Below are 22,347 nucleotides of genomic sequence, written 5' to 3'. Positions count from 1 at the left end.
TGAGGACGAACTGGCGATGGGCATGGAAGACTCAGCAGATTAGTGAGAGTTTGCTCACATTTTGGTTGTGCGAGGTTGTGGGGAGGACTGAGGAAGGAGGCACGATTCTCACCTCTCCGCCACCAACACACCAAGGACTTGGTCCTCCTGGATTCCCAAGACATGAGCGCCTTCGTGCTGCACTACCTACAACATGACCCTCGGATTGTACGAATTCAAAGTCATGCTGACTACTGGGTTGCCACACTGTTAGATCCCCGGTACAACACAAAATTTTGCGAAATAACTCCTGCCATAGAAAGGGACGCACGTATGCAGGAGTATCAGCAGAAGGTGTTACGCAATCTTACATCTGCTTTTCCACTAAACACCAGTGGTGCACAGAGTGAATCTCAACGCTTTTTCATCGATAGGAGGAAATGGTCTTACTTGTCCACATCTGAGGGACCGAGGGCTGGCTGCTGTGCTGAGACGGCGTTGAGTACGGTGTCTCTGCAGAGTTGCATTTTTGGTCATATACAAACTGAGTTGAAAAAGGACAAATGCTGGTGGAAAGGGAAACAGGTGTGTTGGAAAGGGTTAAAAAGTTTGTGTCCGTGGGTTTGGTGGTTAAGCAACATTAACATTTGCTGAAGAAACAACAACGTCTGGTATGGTGGGACTGGCAGATTTGGATAAGGTGGTATATACTATGTTACCGCTATATAAAAAATATTAAGAAGAAAAGAAAGAGAAAGGTAGATATCCCAATCGCCATTCAGTGTCCACCGTGCTCACAGATGGAAAAGGAGAGGTTGGCAACTGGAAGGTTAGGTGGAGGATACAGAGCAGGTTGACTCTCAAACAAATAGTAGCCTGAACAGAGTTAGACGTCATTCGGATCTGGAGACTGGGAGCCCTGTTAGCGTGACAGGGTCCACACGACCACCCAGCCCCAGAACTCCCTGTTAACAACGCTGTCCGTGTGCGTAGGGGACACACCTGTGGACAGCAGGTGCATCAGCAGCAGCAGGCCTGTTTATGCCACTGGGCTGCACTAGCAGGACTGGTAGGACAGGAGCTGTTCTTAAACGTTCTGCGTTACCAACTGTGGTGGCGGCCTGCATCGATGACCTATCCATGCCTACCTCTGGCCTAAAGCCGCAATGGGTTCAACACATGGAGGTGTGCTCTTTCGGAGCATAATAGAAGACTGGGCACCTTCTTCTTGGCTCCAGCCCCTTTTATAACCTGGGTCCACCCGAAACCAGGATGGACCACAATGCACCTCCTGGAGACAAAAGCAGAGTGACGTCATGAGTGGCATAACTAGCGTCCTATTTTGAACCGCCACTTGAATGATGACCTCATGGCTGCCACAACCAAAACACCTCAACAGTCATCGTCTGACCAACAACAATGAGGTGACAAGTCATAGGGGCGGCCCTCTGCAAGCCTGTTGGGAGTGGCCTGGCCAAATTGTCAGGACACCTGATGCCCTGTGGTCTGTATGGGCTCCCCACATCAGGGGCAGGGCCAAAGAGTTCATTACCCGACCTAGCCTCTGATGCAGTAAGTGCCTGAGCATGCTCAGTAGCATTAAATACAGTTTCTGAAAAAAAGACTATCCGCTTCAGCATGCTGTCTAGGCACAACACAGGACTTAGACCCGGCACGGAGTGCATGTACCTGTGCAAAGAGGCTTTTCTCAGTCAGTGTGCAGCCTCACAGGTGTTGTGTTGGTGCATTACCTTCAGGGACTCCACGTGGAGGAAGAGTCTGGTCACACTTCGGTTGCTTCTTTATATGTATTTTCGTGACACCACTCTCAGTATTGCGGTCAGTGGGGACTGCCACTGCAGTGTAAGGGGACACCTGGGGATGATGTTGGCTGCAGTTAGTTTTAGTGGCCTCCCGAGAGTGAGTCAAGCCCCAGGGCCCTGTGTGTGTGTTGAGCCGCAGGTCGCAGAATGACTCAGGCACAGTCCAAATGAGCATGTGCTGTAGCCCAAAATGAAGACTTTGCCTCAGGAATGACACAGTCAGGCAGAGCATACTCAGTTGGCGAAACACTGGAGTTAGGCTGCGGCTGGGGTAAAATCGGCACACAGGAAGGAGCAACCGCGGAAACACTTCGTTCAATTGTGAGGGGAGTCATTTTGGAGTTTGGTGAGGAGTACCGTAACGCCAGTGAGCAGCATCCTGTGCCACAGACCAACATTCTTCCGGTGCTGTCTATATTGTTAACCATGATAGGAGCGTAAAGTCTGTATTTATTGCAACTGGACATCACATTACCCGGGTACGGTAGGCTATGCCCAGACAGTAATGCGTGCACGCAACACTTTGTTTTATTATGAAAACACATATCTGTTCTGGGTAGGACGACTATATAGACAATCATACTTGCTGCTTCTGCACTGTCAAATTGTCACATACAGTTTAAATCAGAGGGACAGCGACACATGTTTGCATTGAATGTTGCTTTTCAAGATTTACATGACTGTGTTGCAGAGCTGTGTGGTTTGCATTCACACTGTTATCATCTGCCTTATCTGTGAGGCTTCAGCTAACAAGGGCATTCAGGGTGGGTGATGTGTTTTGTCTATGTTTAGGTAGATAACTGGGAAGCTCTTGTGATGCGCCACTAGTAAGTTGTCTTCACACACACACACAATTACTGCTGCTACGCAGAGGGCTTAGCAAGCAGTAGGCAACTGAATAGATTGTTCTATTATTTCAATTTAATGCATGGTTCTTATTGTTTGTTTTGGGAAAGTGAAACAATCATTTATGAACCCAACTGCAAACACTGCTTTTCATGTTGCGTTTTGCTGCATACTGTGGATCCCACCAAATACAAGACTTAAAATGAAGCATAAGTCGCAAAGGGAATTTCACTGTGTTACAATGCGGGCTATCGGGGCTGTGCAACCACCGCCTGCCCCATCACGTGCATCTGCGTGCTCTTCATCTTCTGTGACTGTGGGTACAGCAGTCACACATGCTTTTTCATGATGAACTTCCACCCCTTTACCCGTAAGCGGGAGTGTGATTGGCCGGTCGTCACTTGTTTTGGAAATGGAAACAGATGGTATTGTTGAGCTGTCAGACATCGAGAGAACCACCATTGGATGCAGGCAACATTATATCCATGCCTGCACCTTCGTAACAGATTGGCTGGACTACCTGCAGTTAATAATTACGTTCCAGAAATGGAAAGGACTGTAGAATGCACATATGTTGTACCTCGCTTGGCAGCAAAGGAACAATAACTTAGTATTCCAGACAATTTTAGGATGGCAGAAAAAGTGCAGTTCTTTGGACAAATTAAATAGCGTGACAAAAGTGGGCAGGTGGGTACAGTGGCCGTGTTGTGTGTACCAGGACAGTAAAGGAAGCCTCACTTTCTATCCCTCCTAATGATGAAATGCAGCAAGGAATTCCCAGAGTTTGCTATAAAAAAATATCGTTGCAAAATGTGCAGGAGGGTGTAATGCAGAGAAGCTAGAAATAGCTTGGCATCATTGGGGCAGAAATGGAGTACAACAGCCACTTTATGCCACTAACTTGCAGCATTTTTTGCTATTATTATAGCTTATTAAAAACAGAGCAGGATGGAGTAATGCAGAGGTGCTAGAAATAGCTTGGCACCATTGGGGCACAAATTGAGTACAACTACCACTTTTAGGATGCCACTAACTTGCAGCATTTTTTGCTATTATAGCTTATTAAAAACAGAGCAGGAGGGTGTCATGCAGAGGTGCTGAAAATAGATTTGCACTAGTAGGACACTAATGGAAATCCAACAGCCACTTTTAGAATGCCACTAGGTTCACTCAGTGTTTGCTAGTATAATGGCTTAGTAACAATGAGTTTGAGTGTGCAAAGGGCAGGAGGGTACAGTGGCAGGGTTGTGGGTCTCTGGGTAGAGGAAAGGAAGCCTGACTTTCTATCCCTCCTAATGGGGAAATGCAAGCGAGGAAGTCACTGACCTTAGCTACACAGACGCTGTTCTTGTGTAGCTGTTAAAATCTTTTTCCACGGACCTGACTGTCACCTACGGCTGTGAGCCTGCTATAATTAGCCCTTACAAGAGCTGAAAGAAACTGCTATCCCTATTCTGTATAGCGCTGTGTATAGAGTGTACACAGCAGTATCGGAGATAGGAGCTGCGCCAGTGGTGACTGACACCCAGACACAGAAGGCAGATAATGGCGTCCAGACGGGCAGATGCCCCTATTTATAATGCAGGGACATGTGACATGGACATCCTATCACACATGCCGTTGCTTCTCTGGCTAAAAGTCCACTTAGCTGTGTGTGTGTCTGGGATTGGCTGACATGCTGGCCCGCCCCACTACACGCGCGCGCGCTTTAGGGAAGGAATACAAGGAAAAAAAAAAAAAAAAAAGCGATCGCCATTATCCCAGCAGCAGTGATCTGAATGCGCTGTTCCCGCACACTATACGCTGAAATTTCATAATAGTGTGAGTCACAGAGTGACTTCCACTATTACAGCAGAAAGCCAGCTAGTAATTAGCTTGGCTTTTTGCTGCTAGAACCGTTCTCGAACGTATCTAGAACTATCGAGCTTCAGCAAAAAGCTCGAGTTCTAGTTCGATCTAGACTAGAACAGCCCCCAAAAATCACTCAAACCGCGAACTGGAGAACCACGAGCCGCGCTCAACTCTAAGGGTGGAAACACATCTATGCGAGTAAAATCGGTCCGACTGGGCTGAAAAAAACTCGGCTGATTTTAGTTCACGTTAGGTGCGAGTGCAACGCAAGTGCGATGCTATTTCTGAGATTTTACTAGCGTGTGTAATGCGTGTGTAATGAGTGTGTAATGCGTATTTTTTACTATGTCATCTGCCATTCAGCGCTGCTACATGGCCGCTGACAGCAGACACAGACAGCCATGTAGCAGAGCTGAATGGCAGATGACAGCAGACACAGACAGAGCCGCACTGTCAGAATGAACTCGGGTGAACTTCACCCGACTTCACTGTCATGCTGCGGCTCTGTCTGTGTCGCGTCCTGATTAGCGGTCACCAGTGAAGGGCTCACCGGTGACCACTAATCCCCCGAGTGACTGAAGTTAGCAGCCCTCTCTCATACTCACCAATCCCCGATCTCCGGCGCTGCACGGCTTTCTCACTGCTCCGGCGGCTTTTACTATTTTGAAAAAGCCGGCCGCTCATTAAACAATCTCCTATTCCCTGCTTTCCCCGCCCACAGGCACCTATGATTGGTTGCAGTGAGACACGCCCCCACGCTGAGTGACAGGTGTCTCACTGCACCCAATCACAGCAGCCGGTGGGCGGGTCTATACTGTGCAGTGAACTAAATAAATAAATAATTAAAAAAAATGGCGTGCGGTCCCCCCCAATTTTAATACCAGCCAGATAAAGCCATACGGCTGAAGGCTGGTATTCTCAGGATGGGGACCTCCACGTTATGGGGAGCCCCCCACCCTAACAATATCAGCCAACAGCCGCCCAGAATTGCCGCATACATTATATGCGACAGTTCTGGGACTGTACCCGGCTCTTCCCGATTTACCCTGGTGCTTTGGCAAATCGGGGTAATAAGGAGTTATTGGCAGCCCATAGCTGCCAATAAGTCCTAGATTAATCATGTCAGGCGTCTATGAGACACCCTCCATGATTAATCTGTAAGTTACAGTAAATAAACACACACACACGAAAAAAATCCTTTATTGTAAATAAAAAACACAAACACATTCCCTCATTACCAATTTATTAACCCCGACAAACCCTCCATGTCCGGCGTAATCCACGGACTCCAGCGTCGCTTCCAGCATGAAGGTGACAGGAGCTGCAGAAGACACCGCCGCTCCGGTCACCTCCAAGCAGCAACTGAGGTGAGTAGCGCGATCGGCTGAGCTGTCACTGAGGTTACCCGCTGTCACTGGATACAGCGGTGACAGCGGGTAACCTCAGTGACAGCTCAGCCGATCGCGCTACTCACCTCAGTTGCTGCTTGGAGGTGACCGGAGCGGCGGTGTCTTCTGCAGCTCCTGTCACCTTCATGCTGGAAGCGACGCTGAGTCCGTGGATTACGCCGGACATGGAGGGTTTGTCGGGGTTAATAAATTGGTAATGAGGGAATGTGTTTGTGTTTTTTATTTACAATAAAGGATTTTTTCATGTGTGTGTGTTTATTTACTGTAACTTACAGATTAATCATGGAGGGTGTCTCAGACGCCTGACATGATTAATCTAGGACTTATTGGCAGCTATGGGCTGCCAATAACTCCTTATTACCCCGATTTGCCAAAGCACCAGGGTAAATCGGGAAGAGCCGGGTACAGTCCCAGAACTGTCGCATATAATGTATGCGGCAATTCTGGGCGGCTGTTGGCTGATATTGTTAGGGTGTGGGGCTCCCCATAACGTGGAGGTCCCCATCCTGAGAATACCAGCCTTCAGCCGTATGGCTTTATCTGGCTGGTATTAAAATTGGGGGGGACCGCACGCCATTTTTTTTAATTATTTATTTATTTATTTAGTTCACTGCACAGTATAGACCCGCCCACCGGCTGCTGTGATTGGGTGCAGTGAGACACCTGTCACTCAGCGTGGGGGCGTGTCTCACTGCAACCAATCATAGGCACCTGTGGGCGGGGAAAGCAGGGAATAGGAGATTGTTTAATGGGCGGCCGGCTTTTTCAAAATAGTAAAAGCCGCCGGAGCAGTGAGAAAGCCAAGCAGCGCCGCGCCGGGGATCGGGGATCGGTGAGTATGAGAGAGGAGGGGAAAATTACCGACAGACTGTGAGAGAGGGACAGAGATAGTGACGGACCGACAGAGAGAGAATAGAGACCGAGAGGGAGAGACCGACTGACAGGGAATAGTGATTGACAGACATTGGGAGACATCGCTCGTTTCCAGTGTTTTAGGAAACATGCGAGAAATGTATTTAGAAAATCGGATGTCACTAAGATGGTGTGAATGCCGTCCCGTGACATCCGATTTTTTTACACGCTCCCATAGACTTGCATTGGAGAAACTCGCAGTAGAAACTCGCAAAAAAGCAGCATGCTGCGATTTTTTTCTCGGTCCGATTTGGACTGAGAAAAAAAAAAAAAAAAAAAAAAAAAAAAAAAAAAAAAAAAAAAAAAAATCGCAGATGAGAGCTGAATCATTCACTAACATGTGTCCGATTCCAATGCGAGTTTTTCTCGCATTGCTCTACTGCGAGAAACTCGCAAGTGAGAAGCAGCCCTAATCCTTACCCTGTTCAGTGCTGAACTGGCGAGCAATTCCACCTGCAGTGTTGAAATGATTACCCATGGAGATTCTCCACATTATCCTGTCCTTTCTTGCATTTGTCTTCCAAGGGTGACCAGCCTTCTTGGGAGACTTGAAAGAGTTTATGATTTTGTAAAGATGAAATATTCTCAAAATCACAGACTTGTAACAACCAACATCTCTTGCTATGGCTGATGGTGTCACCTCTTTGGCCTTCATCTGGACAAACTTCTGCTGGAGGTTTCAGTCACTTTGGAACGGCACGCCATTTTTGCAAAATAAATGTAAACTGGAAAGTTAGCCTGCCAGTTACATAGGGTTTGTCAGATAAGGAAATTACCACCAGGTGCCAGATTAACACCAATAACTTGCAGGTTTCTGAAAAGGTTCTCTAATTTTGATAAGTTTTTTTTTTTTTGTTTTTAGATCTCATTTACATTGAATTTATTCCAAAGCACATACTTACAATGAATGACATAAGCTTAAATTACTGCTAATCTACTCATGTTAGGCTTTAATCACATAGGACTACGTAATGACCTTAAGGCTGGAAACACACTTATGAGTGTAAAATCGGTCCGAATTGCATGATAAAAAAGAAAAAAAAAAAAGAAAAAAAAAAAAAAAAGGCCGATTTTAGTTCACTAGTCATCAGTGTGCTGTCAGTATGCAATCAGTTTTTACCCTCAGCAGCTGCTACTCATGTAATATTATGTACAGAAGAATTTACATTGTTCTCTGCTACATGCGTGAAATCTATTGTGAAAAACGCCTGTCACTAGGATGGTCCGTATGAACCCATAGACTTGCATTGGAGAGACTCGTGCGAGAAACTCACCATAACGCAGCATGCTGCGATTTTTTTTTTTTTTCTCAGGCCGATTTGGACTGAGAAAAAAAAAAAAAAAATAGATTGGAGCTGCCTCAATGATTAACATGTGTCCGAGTGCAATGTGAGAATTTCTCGCATTGCACTACTGCGAGATAATCGCAAGTGATAAGCCGGCCTAATATTTAGGATAGTGTGTTCTCTAATTTTGATCTCCAGGCTATATACTATAGATGTTAGCATTAGTTAGTGAAGACCGGCACTCACCTAGATTTTGTAGGTTTTTTTTTTGTAATTTTTTTTCTCAATTTAGTTAGGAGTACAAATAGCATTTCGGCTTCTACTCTGAAGCCTCTTAGGGTACTTTCCCACGTGCGTTGTTTTCCTTCAGTTGCAATCCGCCGTTTTGGAAAACAGCGGAATCAGTTAACGGATTCCGCTGCTTCCCATAGACTTGTATGGACGACAGATTGCGATTAATGGACCTGCGTTGCTTCCGCCGGGTGGAAGGAACGCAGCATGTAACGTTTTTTTGAGCAGAGCAATCCGTAGGATTTCGCTGCGCATGCTCTCTGGCTCCCTGCACACGTAACCAGGGTAAATATCAGGTTACTAAGCAATGCGCTTTCCCTAGTTACCCGATATTTACCCTGGCTACGGGTACAAGGAGCCAGCACTAAGCAGTGTAAGCTGGTAACCAAGGTAAATATCGGGTAACCAAGCAAAGTGATTTGCCTTGTTACCCGATATTTACCCTGGCTACATGTGCAGGGAGCCCGACACTTTCCGCTCGGCTCCGCCCCCTCCCGCACTCCACATGTACTCACTCACCTGTCCCCAGCCTTGCATTCCTCGCTGCACTGACGTCCTCAGCGCCATGGTCCCACTCGGCTCCACCCACCCCGCACTCCGCCCCCTCCACACATTCTCGGCGGCGAAACGATTAGCTGATCACCCGGCTGCTGTGAGCGATCAGCTGATTTGTGAACAATAGTCTGGCGCCGGTAAAACTGTAAAGCGAAAAAAAATAAATAAAAATAAATCTGTTTTGTATGATCCGTTGTGCCACTAAATGCAACACATCCGTTGCATCCGTCACACAACGCAATGCAACGGATGCCGTTCAACGCAAGTGTGAAACTAGCCTTAAACAGTTTGAGAAAGGCTTCAGAGTGGAAGCCAAAATGCGTCACTTGTATTCATAACTATATAGGATATAAAAAGAATGAAATCTACACAAGTGAGACTTTCTTCACTGACCTTCGCAACGCTACCCTGACACTAGCTTCACTAATCTTGGGAGAGCCTGCCTGAAATCCTGTGGTGTTTAAATGTTATCAGTGGGAAAAACACACTTTGAACATGGTTGCAAGGAAAAAAAAAAAAAAAAAAAAAAAATGGCCCTTTGAACATTAAATTTAAATATTTTTGCTTTCACACCAAATCACCCATTTGGAACTTATTGGTATAAAGAATGCAGTGGAATAATGGATTTGCCTATTCTTATACTTTCACCATTTTTTTTTTTACTTTTTTAATTTTACTAGTCCCTCTAGGGGGCTATAGCGATCAGCAATCTGATCGCTCTGCACTATCTGCTGATCACAGCTACACAGCTGTAAACAGCAGATACGTGCACTTCCTGCTTCCCTGGCCTCCGTACGAAGTGAAAGTGGTTCATGTCTAGCACAGGAGTCATCACATGACCCGGTGCTACCATGACAACCACCGGAAGTCACGTGATAATATCACGTGACTTCCGGTATCGGGCGGTAAGTAAAACTTTACCACGATCGCGTTTATAATGGCGCTGTCACATATTGACAGCGTCATTACAGAGGTTAAATGGCACGAGCAGATAACGATTCTGCTCGTGCCTAGCAGGCACACATCTCAGCTGTGAAAATCAGCTGAGATGTGCGCCGATCGCGGCATGCTGCTGCCGGCAGACCGCGGGCAGTAACATTATGACCGCTAGGACGTAATTTTACTGCCCGCGGTCGTTAAGGGGTTAATAGAGATGAGCAAATATATTCACCACTATTTGGTATCCAATAGATAATAGGGTATACAAGGTATTCGCTATCCGATGGCTAATATGGTATTCGCTCCGATATTTTCGTTTCTGGACTTCCTGGCGCCTTTCCAGCCAATGAACACATCTGACATTGCTTGCCCTCACAGTAACGCCGCAGCCATCTTTGTTGTGGTGTTACCGTGATTGGCTTGGCCGCACAGCGTCATAGGGTCTATATAAGGCTGCCGCTATTTTGTGTGCACGCATTCATTCCTGAACTGCCGCTGTAGCTAGACTGTACTGTGTACGGTACAGCGTTTTTTCCAGCCAACTAATACTAGTCCATCTAAGGGCTGAAGCTATTTAGCATTAGCGGTTAGTGACTGTGTAAATCCTAGAAACAGGTATAGGGACAGTGCAGTTCGTTCTATGAGATAGTGTGCCTACTGCAGAATCCAAAATAGTCCTTTTTCCTTTTAAGGGCTGAAGACAGTGTCCATTGTGCTAGCTTAAGCAAGCATTGTTGACCTTAGGGAGATCAACATATCCACTGCGGAGACACCATCACGTGTTTCTCAACGCAGTGATTCTAGAGCAACGCCCCCTGGGAAGTATGCAAATAAGAAAGCCGCGGAGACACCATCACGTGTTTCTCAACGCTGCCAGGAAACTAGCCTAGTCTTTTACTAGGCATTGCCCCCACTAGCCAGATTCCTACTCCACACTGATGAGGGGCAAATACCCCAAAACGGCTGTCTGTGGATGGATACCATGTTTGGTATAGGTGGTCTCCTTGACTGGAGACTGCCCTTCCCGTGGTTGTTCCTTCCCGGTGAAAGACCTGGCTAGTTTCCTGGCAGCGTTGAGAAACATGTGATGGTGTCTCCGCAGCTTTCTTATTTCCACTGTGCTAGCAGCTGTGTAAATCATTGAACTGCTGCAAAAAAAAACAACAAAAAAAAAACAACCCCTCTCCACACACTATTATTAGTGCTGCATACGGTCTGGGTCTGTTACTGTTATGTGTGATATAGGGACAGCTAGGAACGGCTTACTCACAGGCAGGGAGAGATTTAAAGCTGTCCTGACATCTGCACCTGACAACGTGGTAAACCAAGTCTCTGGGTGCCGCTGCCCTCTTGGGGGGAGCTCGTCCGGGTCCCGTCCCCTGCAGCACTGCCTGGTGGTCTGTGGCTTGCCTCCAGGCACAGTATTTTAGAGTGTCCAAGTGGCCCGTCAGCTTGGAGCTTACCGGGCCCCGCTCCCTACTAGGAGTAGCAGAGGAGCTTGCTCTCAGGAGCTCACGCTTGGGATTTCAGTGGGCTGCTTTGCTTGGAAAGCCCCATCCCCCTCGTTGCGCTAGTGCCCCTGATCTCAGCTTCCTGGTAACAGTCCATAGAGGCCCTGTCCTCTGCAAGTTAATTGCCGGGTTGCTTGAAGCCTCTTCCCGACCTGAAGTCCGTGTACCCCAATGTGCCTTCGGTCCCAGCCCGGCTATTGAACTGCGACTGCTGGCTATCCTTCAAGACTAACCAAGCACCCAGTCCCCCCAATCTCCCGCAACCGGGTCTCCGACTCTCCTCCAGGTCCAGACCACAGTCTGCGACCTAATCTGCGTCTCCCCTGGGAGCTACAACTCCCAGCTTCCTCCGAGCTCCTCACAGCTCGAGGGCTACCACTGAACTCAACTTGTCACCTCCCACCTCCCTGCCTGCCTGACCCCTAGGTGGGCGGCCCTATTCCAGCTTAGCAGCCCACTGGTGTGCCTGACAGGGTGTGGTGCGAGGTGTGACTAGGATGTGTATATGCTGGTGGAGGCAGTTCTGGAAGATGGGAATCCTGCACTGGGAGATAAAGATTGTGCAGTACCCTGTGACTACTTGACTAGTCCAGGGGCGTCGCAAGACCAGATTACCAATGCATTAATAGGACCCCATAATAGAGATAGGGGGGTAGCACAGTTGCAAAACACTGATGAAACAACCACTCATGGAGGAGGGAGGTGACACTAGTATTATATAAGCACACAGATAAGGCTTGCATAGGGTGCCAGTCACACAGGTAAGTGTGATGCCATGTCGCTTACAGCCTATTGATGTATTGGTCTGCCCAGCTCTATGTAAGTGCACCCCACAGGACAGACACCCCAGTTCTCCCAACCAACACTGTAGTCTTGGCTGCATCTTGCCAGTGAATTGGTAATGCTTGTTTTTTTTTGATTAGCAATGAGATAGAGTAACTGTGTGTGTTCAAGTATGGTAAATTACATCATAAAAAAAAAAAAAAAAAAAAAAAAAAAAAAAAAAAAAACACACACACCCTACAAGATTAGGTGGTGTACAGGTGGATTCCACTTCAAAAACCTGAACCCCCCAGAAATAGTAAATGGAGAAACATGGAGGTTTTCTTCTTCTGCAGAAGCAGCAGTGCTCAGCATTTTGACCCTTTATAACCTCACCCACACCACTTATTGGCAGCTTTCTATGTACGCTGTATATTAAAGCTGCTAATCAGTTGTGGGGTCAGGGTATGTTCACACAGGGCTTTTTTTTTTTTTTAGTAAGTTTATGCTGCGTTTTTTAGCTGCAGATTTGCCTTGGTTTTATGCAAATCCATGCTAATAAAAAAGCTGCTTTTTACAGTACCAGAAAAGTCAGACACACACAATGTTTTCCTGACTGTTTTGTCAAATATCTGTTTTTGCTGCAGATTTCAAAGAATGAGCATGTCAATTCTTTGCAGCGTTTTTTTCATTGATACAACTCATTTTGTAGATGACTCAATTGAGTTTTCCTGCCACAAGATCAGGGAAAGAAAAAAAAACAAAACACACAACTTACCAAAAAAGCCCTGTGTGGATACAGCCTTAAAGATGTAGACGTGCTGGTAGTGAAATAACATAGGATAGGTTGCCCAGCAACCGACTACTGGGCAAGTGACAGTTTGGATTAGCCCATGGGGATGGAGCTCGTGCTGAGGGAAAGAAAGACTCCCATCTTTGTCCCGTTTCACACGTCAGTGAAAAACACTGACGTTTTTCACTGGCTTGTAAAACACGCACATGTCCCTCCGTGTGCCGTGAATCACGGCACACATGGGTTGTCTAAGTGCAATCCGGGCTCCGTTCTCCGTGGCCCGTGATTGCACTTAGAGATTAACTCACCTGTGCGCGCTCCCGCTCTCCATGGTGCTGATCGCTCCCACAGTGCAGCATCCGGCCGGCGCTGACCCCCGCAGCAGCTGCTTCCGGGTCGGCTGTGTCGTGCATCATGAATATGCGCGACAGTAATGAGCCGGCTCAGAAGCAACAAGCTGCACGGGACATCGCTGGAGCCTGGTGAGTAAAAATGATTTTTATTTTAAAAGCACGTTTTTTTCTGGCATGTGTTTCACGGACCACACCACTGCGTGGTCCGTGGGACATCAGTGACGCCAGAAAAAAAAAAAAAAAAATGGACATGTCTCCGTGCGGCAATCACGGACACGCGGGTACGCCGCACGGAGACACGTGCAGTGAAAAATCACTGATATGTGAGCAGACCCATTCATTATAATGGGTCTGCGTATGTCAGTGATTCTGGTACGTTAAAAAAAAAAAAAAAAAAAAAAAGCACAAAAGTACCAGAATCACTGACGTGTGAAACAGGCCTTTCAGTTAGGGAATGACCAGAGTGGAGTGCAGATGTAAGGGGTACTTTGCACACTACGACATCGCAGCTGCGAGGTCGGTGGGGTCAAATCGAAAGTGACGCACATCCGGCGTCGCTGTCGTAGTGTGTAAATCCTTTTACATATGATTAACGAGCGCAAAAGCGTCGTTATCGTATGATCGGTGTAGGGTCCGAAATTTCCAAAATTTAGCAGCAGCGACGGTACGATTTTGTTCCTCGTTCCAGCAGGCAGCACACATCGCTGTGTGAGAAGCCGTAGGAGCGAGGAACCTCACCTTACCTGCGCCTGGCTGCAATGCGGAAGGAAGGAGCTGGGCGGGAGGTTTCATCCCACCCATCTCTGCCCCTCCACGACTATTGGCCGCCTGCCGTGTGACGTTGCACGACCCGCCCCCTTAGGAAGGAGGCGGTTCGCCGGCCAGAGCGATGTCGTAGGGCAGGGGAGTGAATGTGAAGCTGCCGTAGCGATAATGTTCGCTACGGCAGCAATCACAAGATATCGCTGCTGCGACGGGTACTATCGCATTCGGCATCGCAAGCATCGGCTTGCGATGTCGTAGTGTGCAAAGTACCCCTAAGCGTCCATCAGGTCATTTTAGTCGCATTCTTCAGGTGACTTGTGGCAGTAAGAAGTTAAAGGTCGTACAAGGGTAGCAAGAAAGAACCACGGAATTTCGGAATGTGGTTACACCCAGAGACAAGACCAGCAATGATATCTGGGACTTGCCAAGCAGCCGAAAGCAATCCTTGTGGGTAGAGTCTGTTGATGGACGCTTGGTAGCAGCCCTCAGGTAGCTTACAGCTGAGAGGAAAAGAGCAGACACGGTGGTGTTCACAAGAGGAGAATGCAGTCCTGGGCGGCAGATCCTCGGGCATTGTTACTCCCTGTTGCTGGTGTGGCGCCCCTGACCCGGTCAGGCACCACTGAGTACTGCACCCATTCTGGGACAGTACTTCCAGGTAATCCTAAAGGCCGGAATGAGGTGTGTACGTTCAGACTCATAGCAACCAGGTCTCCAACACCATTAGATGGGACCCTTGGGCAGTCCCTAGAGGGGTCTGGCCTTCAATTCTTGTCAAGGGGTGTAGTGGAGGGGCTGGGAGCCAAGATGCAGAGGCTGTAAGGAAAGGAGTGGAGCGAGCCAGTCTGGTAGTGGTGAGCGGCAGTTGCTAGGAGACGGAGACGCGCGCTCACACTAGTCAGACCCTGCACGTGGAGTAGCCATTTGCGGGGGAGAATGGTTAGGCTGCTTTCACACATCCGGTTGTTGCCGTGCGGCACAATACGGCGCTCTGCAGAAAAAAAAGCAATTTTTTTTTTGCCGCCGGTTGTATTTTTTTCCCGCATAGACTTGCATTAGCGCAGTATTGTGCCGCATGGCCTTGCGTCCGTTTTTTGCCGGATGCGGCATATTTAGCCCATGCGGCGGCCGGATGGAACGTTGCCCGGCACGTTTTTTTGTGCGGCGAAAAAACTGCATTGCGCCGGATCATAGAGTCGGTCGAATACGGGAACTCCTGGTGACTAGGCACGTACGGTGGAACAGGTCCCTAGAGTAGACTCAAGTTTAACTATCTGCTAAACCTGCCAGTGAGGGGAACTTCAAGTCCCTCACCAACCATACAGAGTCCGAGCCTCAGCAGCAACGCAGGGACCCATAAGGAGACAGAGCCAGAAGCCATCTCACCTGGTCCACGCTGACGGCAAACTGTCCAAAAAGGGGAGAAAAGGCAGTAGCGACTTCCCTGGATAGACCCCCCACGGTACTTAAAGTCAGGAGTTATCTGAACAAAGAGTGCTAGGAAGGAGAGTTAATGGCTACCCTCAGACTGGCTTGAAGGATACCTGGTTTCACCTGGTTTAATCGCAGCATCGCCCGGGTTACTTCACAATAACATCAAAAAGTGAGTAAAAAGCAGTTGAAAGACTTTCTGGACTGCCTGAGTTATTCTGGGACCTGTTCTACACACCCGAGCCCCTGGGGCCAGCCTCACTCACGGGAGGCCACACCATCCGACTGCAGACTCAATCAGCCCCAGACGCTCATAAAATCTGCAGTGGCGGTCTTCCATATCCCTGACTGCAAGCTGTGAGTGGTGTCACGACACATACAAAATCTGACCATACCTGTTTGCCATATACAGAAGAAGACTCTGGTGTCCCTGAAGGTGGATCGATGTCCCTGGGGCAACACACTGGGAGGATGGAGAACCGTATGTGTACTAGAGGGACTCTCATGAAGGGTACTTTTGTGCTAAACTGGGTTGTGGCAGAAGTTCAGGGAATAACAGACAGTAATATCCAAAATGAACATTGAGGAACTGTGTCTTGTGATAAAGTGTGTAAAAGGAAACGTCCAATAAGTTAGGCTGCTTTCACACCTCCGGTTTCTGCAATGCGGCACACTCCGGCACTTTGCAGGAAAATCGCAACAGTTTTTTTTTTTGCTGCCGGTTGCGTTTTTTCTGCATAGACTTTAATTAGTGCCGCATTGTGCCGCAAGGCCTTGCGTTCCATCCGGTTTTTGCCGCATGCGGCAGATTTAGCCGATGCGGCGGCCGGATGGAACATTGCCTAGCACGTTTTTTCGTGCGGCAAAAAAAAAACCCGCATCGCGCCGCATTCGGCCGATGCGGCGCATTTTTCAATGCATGCCTATGGTGGCCGGATGCGGCAAAAAACGCATCCGGCCGCCGCATGCGGTTTTTGCCACTGCGCATGCTCAGTAGCATGCCGCAAGCGGCAAAAAACGGACGGGCCGCATGGGAAAAACTTATGCAAAGGATGCTGTGTTTTCACCGCATCCGTTGCATAGCTTGCACAGCCGGATTGAGCCGCAGAGCTCAAGCCGGATGTGTGAAAGTAGCCTTATGGGCTCGCAACGCATTGTGCTGGGTCGTCCACCAAAGACTGTTTTAGTAACATCTTGTTTATGAAGAGTCAGTGGGCTCCTTCCTTGAGCTCTATAACAACTGGTCCTGGCCAGCCCACCTCAACATGTGGCCTACAGATGTAACCAAAACCCTAAAGCTCACACACTCAGCCAGGATCACAACATTTTTCCTGTGAAGTGGGGCCAGGGTGTCTACCAGAGGGAATCCCTTGCCCACGACTATTGTTGAAAGCCCCCACTTTACAGACAAGCCACTGACAAATCTACAGGTGTTACATGCCAATTTTAAGGTGTCGCGCCCCTGAGACCCTCAGGGCACTACAAGGAACTGACACCTCTTGGGGTTGCAGGAACTACCCTCTGTGACCTGGAGTAGCAGTGCCGATACTACCAAAACAGGACCAAAATCCTAGTTCTCCACACCACACTGGGTATAGAGGGTTAACCATGTAAGGGGATGGTTGCCATGGGAACGAATCCCTGGGTATAGCCAGACTGATGGGAAGGGTCAGCAGTGAGTTGGAGAGAGTGGCACACAGGAGAGGTGTGCGGACGTGCCTGAGCTGGGTCTGTGTAACTGATCCCGGGGACACAGGAGAGAGGTCACCAGGACGAGTACCGGAGCACAGGGCCCTAGGTCAAGTGTCAGTTTCAAGCGGTTTGATAAATACCTGCTTGGTGAGGACACCTTCACAGACTTCACCGGACCAAATAATCCGGGGCCATCAACAGTAAACTAGGATCAGGGTTTGGACACTTACCTCCCCGCAGGGTCCGCACTGCCCGCCATATGGAGAAGGATACTGTGCCCCAAAAGGGACAGTCGGGGGCCCCAAACGCTCCACACTATGGGGGACCCAATCTACAGAGAGTGCCGGAGACAGAGCAACCTGGGTCACTACATTGGCACTGATACTCCTGGGACCTGAACCAGCAATCCCTGGGTCCAAATGAGTAGAGACTGTTAAAGACAACCTGGTGTGGTCTCAGTTAGTACCCCCGTTACATCTCCCAGGCACAGCCCTACCTATGGAGGGCCTAACACCATTGCTGCAATCACCACCAGCCCTGGGAGTACCCACATTCAGCAGTGGCGGTTCTCCATCCTTAACCACAACCCGCAGGTGGCGTCACATGACATTAACTCTTATTTATTTATCGCCCCTGTAAATATCCCTCCTTACAAAAAGGGGCCCATGGCATGGAACCGGGCAACGGCCACCAAAGTGACATTCCCAAGTATAAGTTCTGGCCGGGACCAACTACCCCTTCACTGGGCGACACAAAAGCATAGCTGATCCTTAAGGGCTCTTCTCCACTTGCGTTTTTTTTTGTGCGATTTTAATCGCCTGTAAAAACGGTTTGCAATCTGACAAATGATTATATATGATGCTGTCTCCTTTTCAGTTTTTTTTTTTTTTACGACTCCACACGCGTTCTTGGGGAAATTGCAGCATGCTGCAATTTGCACTGAGTCTAAGCTCTCTCACCCCCATGCAATCCTATGGGAGCGAGAAAAAAGTCAGAATCCGGGTGGCATGCGCATGTCATACAGATGGCATACGCATGTCACACGGATCCTTGACACTTGCATACCGCAACAGACTGGCTACCGGAGGAATCTCCAGTAATACCAGGCCTGGCCGCAATTACATGCACTGAACTCCGGAGCTGTAACCTAGCTGCAGAGTGCAGCCTGAATAGCGAGCGCCGAGTGATTAATTCGCCGGCGATTGCTGTTCAGTTCAGCACAGCTGCAGACAGACCGGGCTGATCTCTGGAGCTCAGGTGACAGCTCCGGGGTTCAGTGCAGGTAACCGCAGCCAGGCCTGGTATTACTGGAGATTCCTCCGGTAGCCAGTCTGACGCGGTATGCATAAACACTCACATAGCACCCGTATGACGCTCGCATTTCATACGGATGCTATGTAAGGAGAAAAAAAAATAAATAAATAAATAAAAATAAAAAAAGACCACACGACTCACATTTTGAGCCAAGTATCGCTGTGAGTTATAAAACGTAAGTGGAGAAGAGCCCTTACAAAGTCAGTCCCAGTAGTTTGCATTGCTTCTAGGTACAATGCAGCGCATCACAGACACCAGAGGGCAGTACAGAGCCTAAATGGACTCTTAGGCTGTGTGCACACGTTGCGTTTTTTACCGCGGAAACGCTGCGTTTAAAACCGCAGCGTTTCAGTGGCAAATTGCATGCGTTCAGCTTTCCCAGCAAAGTGTATGAGAAAGCCGAAAAATCAGTGCACACGCTGCGTTTCTAAACGCAGCGTTTTGGATGCCAAAAATCGGTGCGGAAAGAAAAGCAGCATGTCACTTTTGTGCGGTGTGGCTGCGTTCTCTCCCCCATTGAATCAATGATGTGGGTCAGAACGCAGCTACACCGCAGTGAGCTGCTTTTTTGTTGCGGTCCGCGGGCTTTGTCGGCATGCCAGAACGCAGGCATTTACCTGGAAGTGAGGTCAAGAGGTTTCCTGTTGACCTCACTTCCTGGCAAAGTCCTGGAAAGCCCCCGGTGTCGCCAAAGTGCCCGCCCCGACCAAAATCCAACATGGCCACGCGCACAGTAGCGCACCGGCCGCAACCTACTCCTATGATTTCTGTCGCATGTGCCTTGAGACATGCACAGAAAAATGCCCCCCAGGCCCTGCCAGGTCACCCCCTGTTCCCCCGGTATTCCCCCTTACCTGTCCGGTCGCAGCGCTGATCCCCCGCGGCCCCCTCCTCCTTCACAGCAGACGCCGGTCAGTGCAGTCACATGTGCCGAGCAGCTGACAGCCAGCACTGTGTTCAGAGAGCTGTGCTGGCTGCTCGCACTCTGCAGCTGTGACCCGGGGAGAGTGGGTGCAGATTTTTGGCACCCACTCTCCTCAAATGGAGGGTCTGCCCGCCTAGAAAATGGGGGATACGTTCCCTGAACGTGCCCCCATATTCTAAAAGGTCCAGAGCCGACGTGGGACGTCCAAATGGATTTCTGCGGACCCATTTTTTTCAAAATTTTTTATTAAATTGGAGAACAAGGGAATGATTTGGGGAGTGTTTTTTCTAATAAAAATGTTTGTAATTTTTTTTTGCTTTTGTTTACTGTCAATTAGTTATGTCTGGTATCTGATAGACGCCGTGACATCACTAATTGCTGGGCTTGATGCCAGGTGACATTACACATCTGGTATCAACCCCATTTATTACCCCGTTTGCCAACACACCAAGGCGCGGGATGAGTTGGGGGCGAAGCGCCAGCATTGGCGCATCTAATGGATGCGCCACTTCTGGGGCGGCTGTGGCCTGCTATTTTTAGGCTGGGAAGAGTCCAATAACCATGGCTCTTCCCACCCTGAGAATACCAGACCCCAGCTGTCAGCTTCACCTTGGCTGGTGATCTAATTTGGGGGGGACCCCACGTTATTTTTTTTTTTTTAATTCTTTATTTATAAATAAAAAAAAAGCCTGGGGAGCCCTCCAAATTGATCACCAGAATTAGATGAAGCTGCCAGCTGTGGTTTGCAGGCTACAGCTGTCTACTTTACCCTGACTGGCTATCAAAAATAGGGGGGACCCCACGCCATTTTTTTCATTTTTTTTTTTGATAAATACTAAGCTAGGCACCCTTTAGTGCCACATGAAAGGTACTAAAGGTGCCAGCTTAGAATATGCAGGCGGGGGTGGGACGTTATATATATTTGACATCCATTCATCCATTGACGCTTTTTTGGCTGTGTGCCCACAATCAGGTTTTGCAATGGTTTGGGCGCTGAGTGTTTTCCCTGCGTCCATAACGCTGCGTTGTGCAGTAGAAGCATAGTGGAAGGATTTTTGGAGATCCCATGCCCACTGTGCTTCTTTTCTCCGCAGCATAAACTGACCAGTGGCGTAGCTTCCCGAGCCTCAGCATGTCAATTTATGTTGTGGAGACGAGAGTGCTCTCTGCAGGTAGAATAGAGCTAAAGTCCACAGCAGCCTGAACCCAAATCGTGGGCATGGGCAGCTGTGTTCTCCCGTGGACAACACTCACATCTCTGCAGGAAGGCTGACACTGTGTACTAGACGCCGTGTCGCTGGATCACGGCCACATAGCCTAAAAGTGAGAATATTGTTGCTACAGCAACATTTTGGGTGAAGTAGCTGTGGATTCAAAATGCTTAATATACTCCTGAATAAAATCCTTGAGGGGCGCAGATTCCAAAATGGGGTCACTTGTGGGGGGTTTCTGACGTATAGGTACCCAAGGGGCCCTGCTAATGTGACATGGTGCGCGAAGTTTATTTCAACTTTTCCAAAATTCAAATGGTGCTCCTTCCATTCCAAGCCCTCCCATTTATCCAAACAGAATGTGGAGAAGTAAATGACATCACAGGTTTTTTTTTCCCAAAGGTCTGTGTTCAACCAACTTTATTAACACTGACAAGTCTTAAAAAACGCACCTAAAAAAAAAACGCATGCGTTTGATGCGTTTTTCTCAAAAAGCATTGTTTACAATTCTCCCCTCTGCCAGAGGGTGCGTTTTTTTCCGCGCTGAAAAAAAAAGCAACGTGTGCACATAGCCTTAGGCGATGTGCACATGACTGTATGCTACCAGAAAAGCAGTGAGATTTCAGAAGTCTCATGAACACACACTTTTTCCCTGCCTGAAATGGAAAACTACTGCGTTTTTGACAGAAGTAGCATGGCAATTCTTTCAGCTTTTTCACCCACCATAGAAAGCAATGAAAGTGCAAAAACTCAGCTACGTTTTTTTCCTGCATTTGAGGTGAATGAAACTTTCTTTAAATAGGTACTGTGACAAATTATACTCCAAAGACATACAGATAGGGACTCTAGATTGTGAGCCCCAATTGGGACAGTATTGACAATGTATGTAAAGCGCTGTGGAATTAATAGCACTATATAAATGAATAAAATGATTATGCTGCAAAAACTGCTTTTTCACTGCCAAGAAAGCAGGTTTTTCTACAGGCAGAAAAAAAAAACCCACAACAAACTTGTGAACATACCCACAGACTATGGCAGCGTTCATGCATGGCGCATTTGTATGCAGAACTCCTAAACGCTGTTGTGTAAATGGGAGAAGATACATGCAGTAATACTAGATGGTAATCCACATAGTCCCTTCCCCCACTCACCACATTTGGGATATGTTACAATTAGTAGATCATCTTCTCTGGCTTCGAAAGCCTCCATAGCCTGAAAAGCAGGTTCACTGCATAGTAGGCTGGGATATAGAATCCCATTGATGGAAACTTTCAGTTCTTCAGGAGTCTTGTTTTTGGCCTCTTCAACTACCTTCTGCATTTCTGCTAGGAATTTCTCCCGTTTTCCTTTGTTTTCCCCCTCAGCTCCCGACATCTTTCTGCCTTGTGAAAGGAATGTAAAGTAGCAGTTTTCTCTGGCACTTCCTTTTTATGTGAGACACTATCAGGGAGTGTTCAAACCATTTACACACACACCCACTGAGCTCATTGCATAATAGTACACGGAGAGTGACCTCTGCTAACACATAAAAAGCTGATGCCGGAAGATTTCACTTCTTGTACATTTAGTAAATATAAGGCTGGTTTCAGACGTCCGTGTTTAATCAGGTACCAGTCACACGCATGGTTATGGTCATCCGTGTGTCACACGTGTCACATCCGTGTTTGCATACGTGTGACACGTACCAGGTAAAGGCTAC

At 48.0% G+C, this 22,347-nt stretch overlaps 1 protein-coding gene across 1 annotated transcript in view; it reads right to left on the bottom strand.

Annotated features, from left to right (window-relative positions):
• The window catches only part of LOC142295087 (sulfotransferase 6B1-like), a 105,934-nt gene extending 83,871 nt beyond the window's left edge, over positions 1 to 22,063 (bottom strand). Inside the window, exon 1 of the mRNA XM_075338157.1 lies at positions 21,800 to 22,063. Coding sequence (XP_075194272.1) covers positions 21,800 to 22,022 — 223 coding nt within the window. The 5' untranslated portion in view covers positions 22,023 to 22,063. The remainder of the gene's footprint in view (positions 1 to 21,799) is intronic.
• Between the last annotated feature and the right edge of the window lie 284 nt (positions 22,064 to 22,347).

The sequence above is a fragment of the Anomaloglossus baeobatrachus genome, chromosome 3, assembly GCF_048569485.1.
Source record: "Anomaloglossus baeobatrachus isolate aAnoBae1 chromosome 3, aAnoBae1.hap1, whole genome shotgun sequence".
Taxonomy (NCBI): domain Eukaryota; kingdom Metazoa; phylum Chordata; class Amphibia; order Anura; family Aromobatidae; genus Anomaloglossus; species Anomaloglossus baeobatrachus.
The sequence above is the reverse complement of the archived record's forward strand: the minus strand, read 5'-3'. Positions and strand labels throughout refer to the sequence as shown.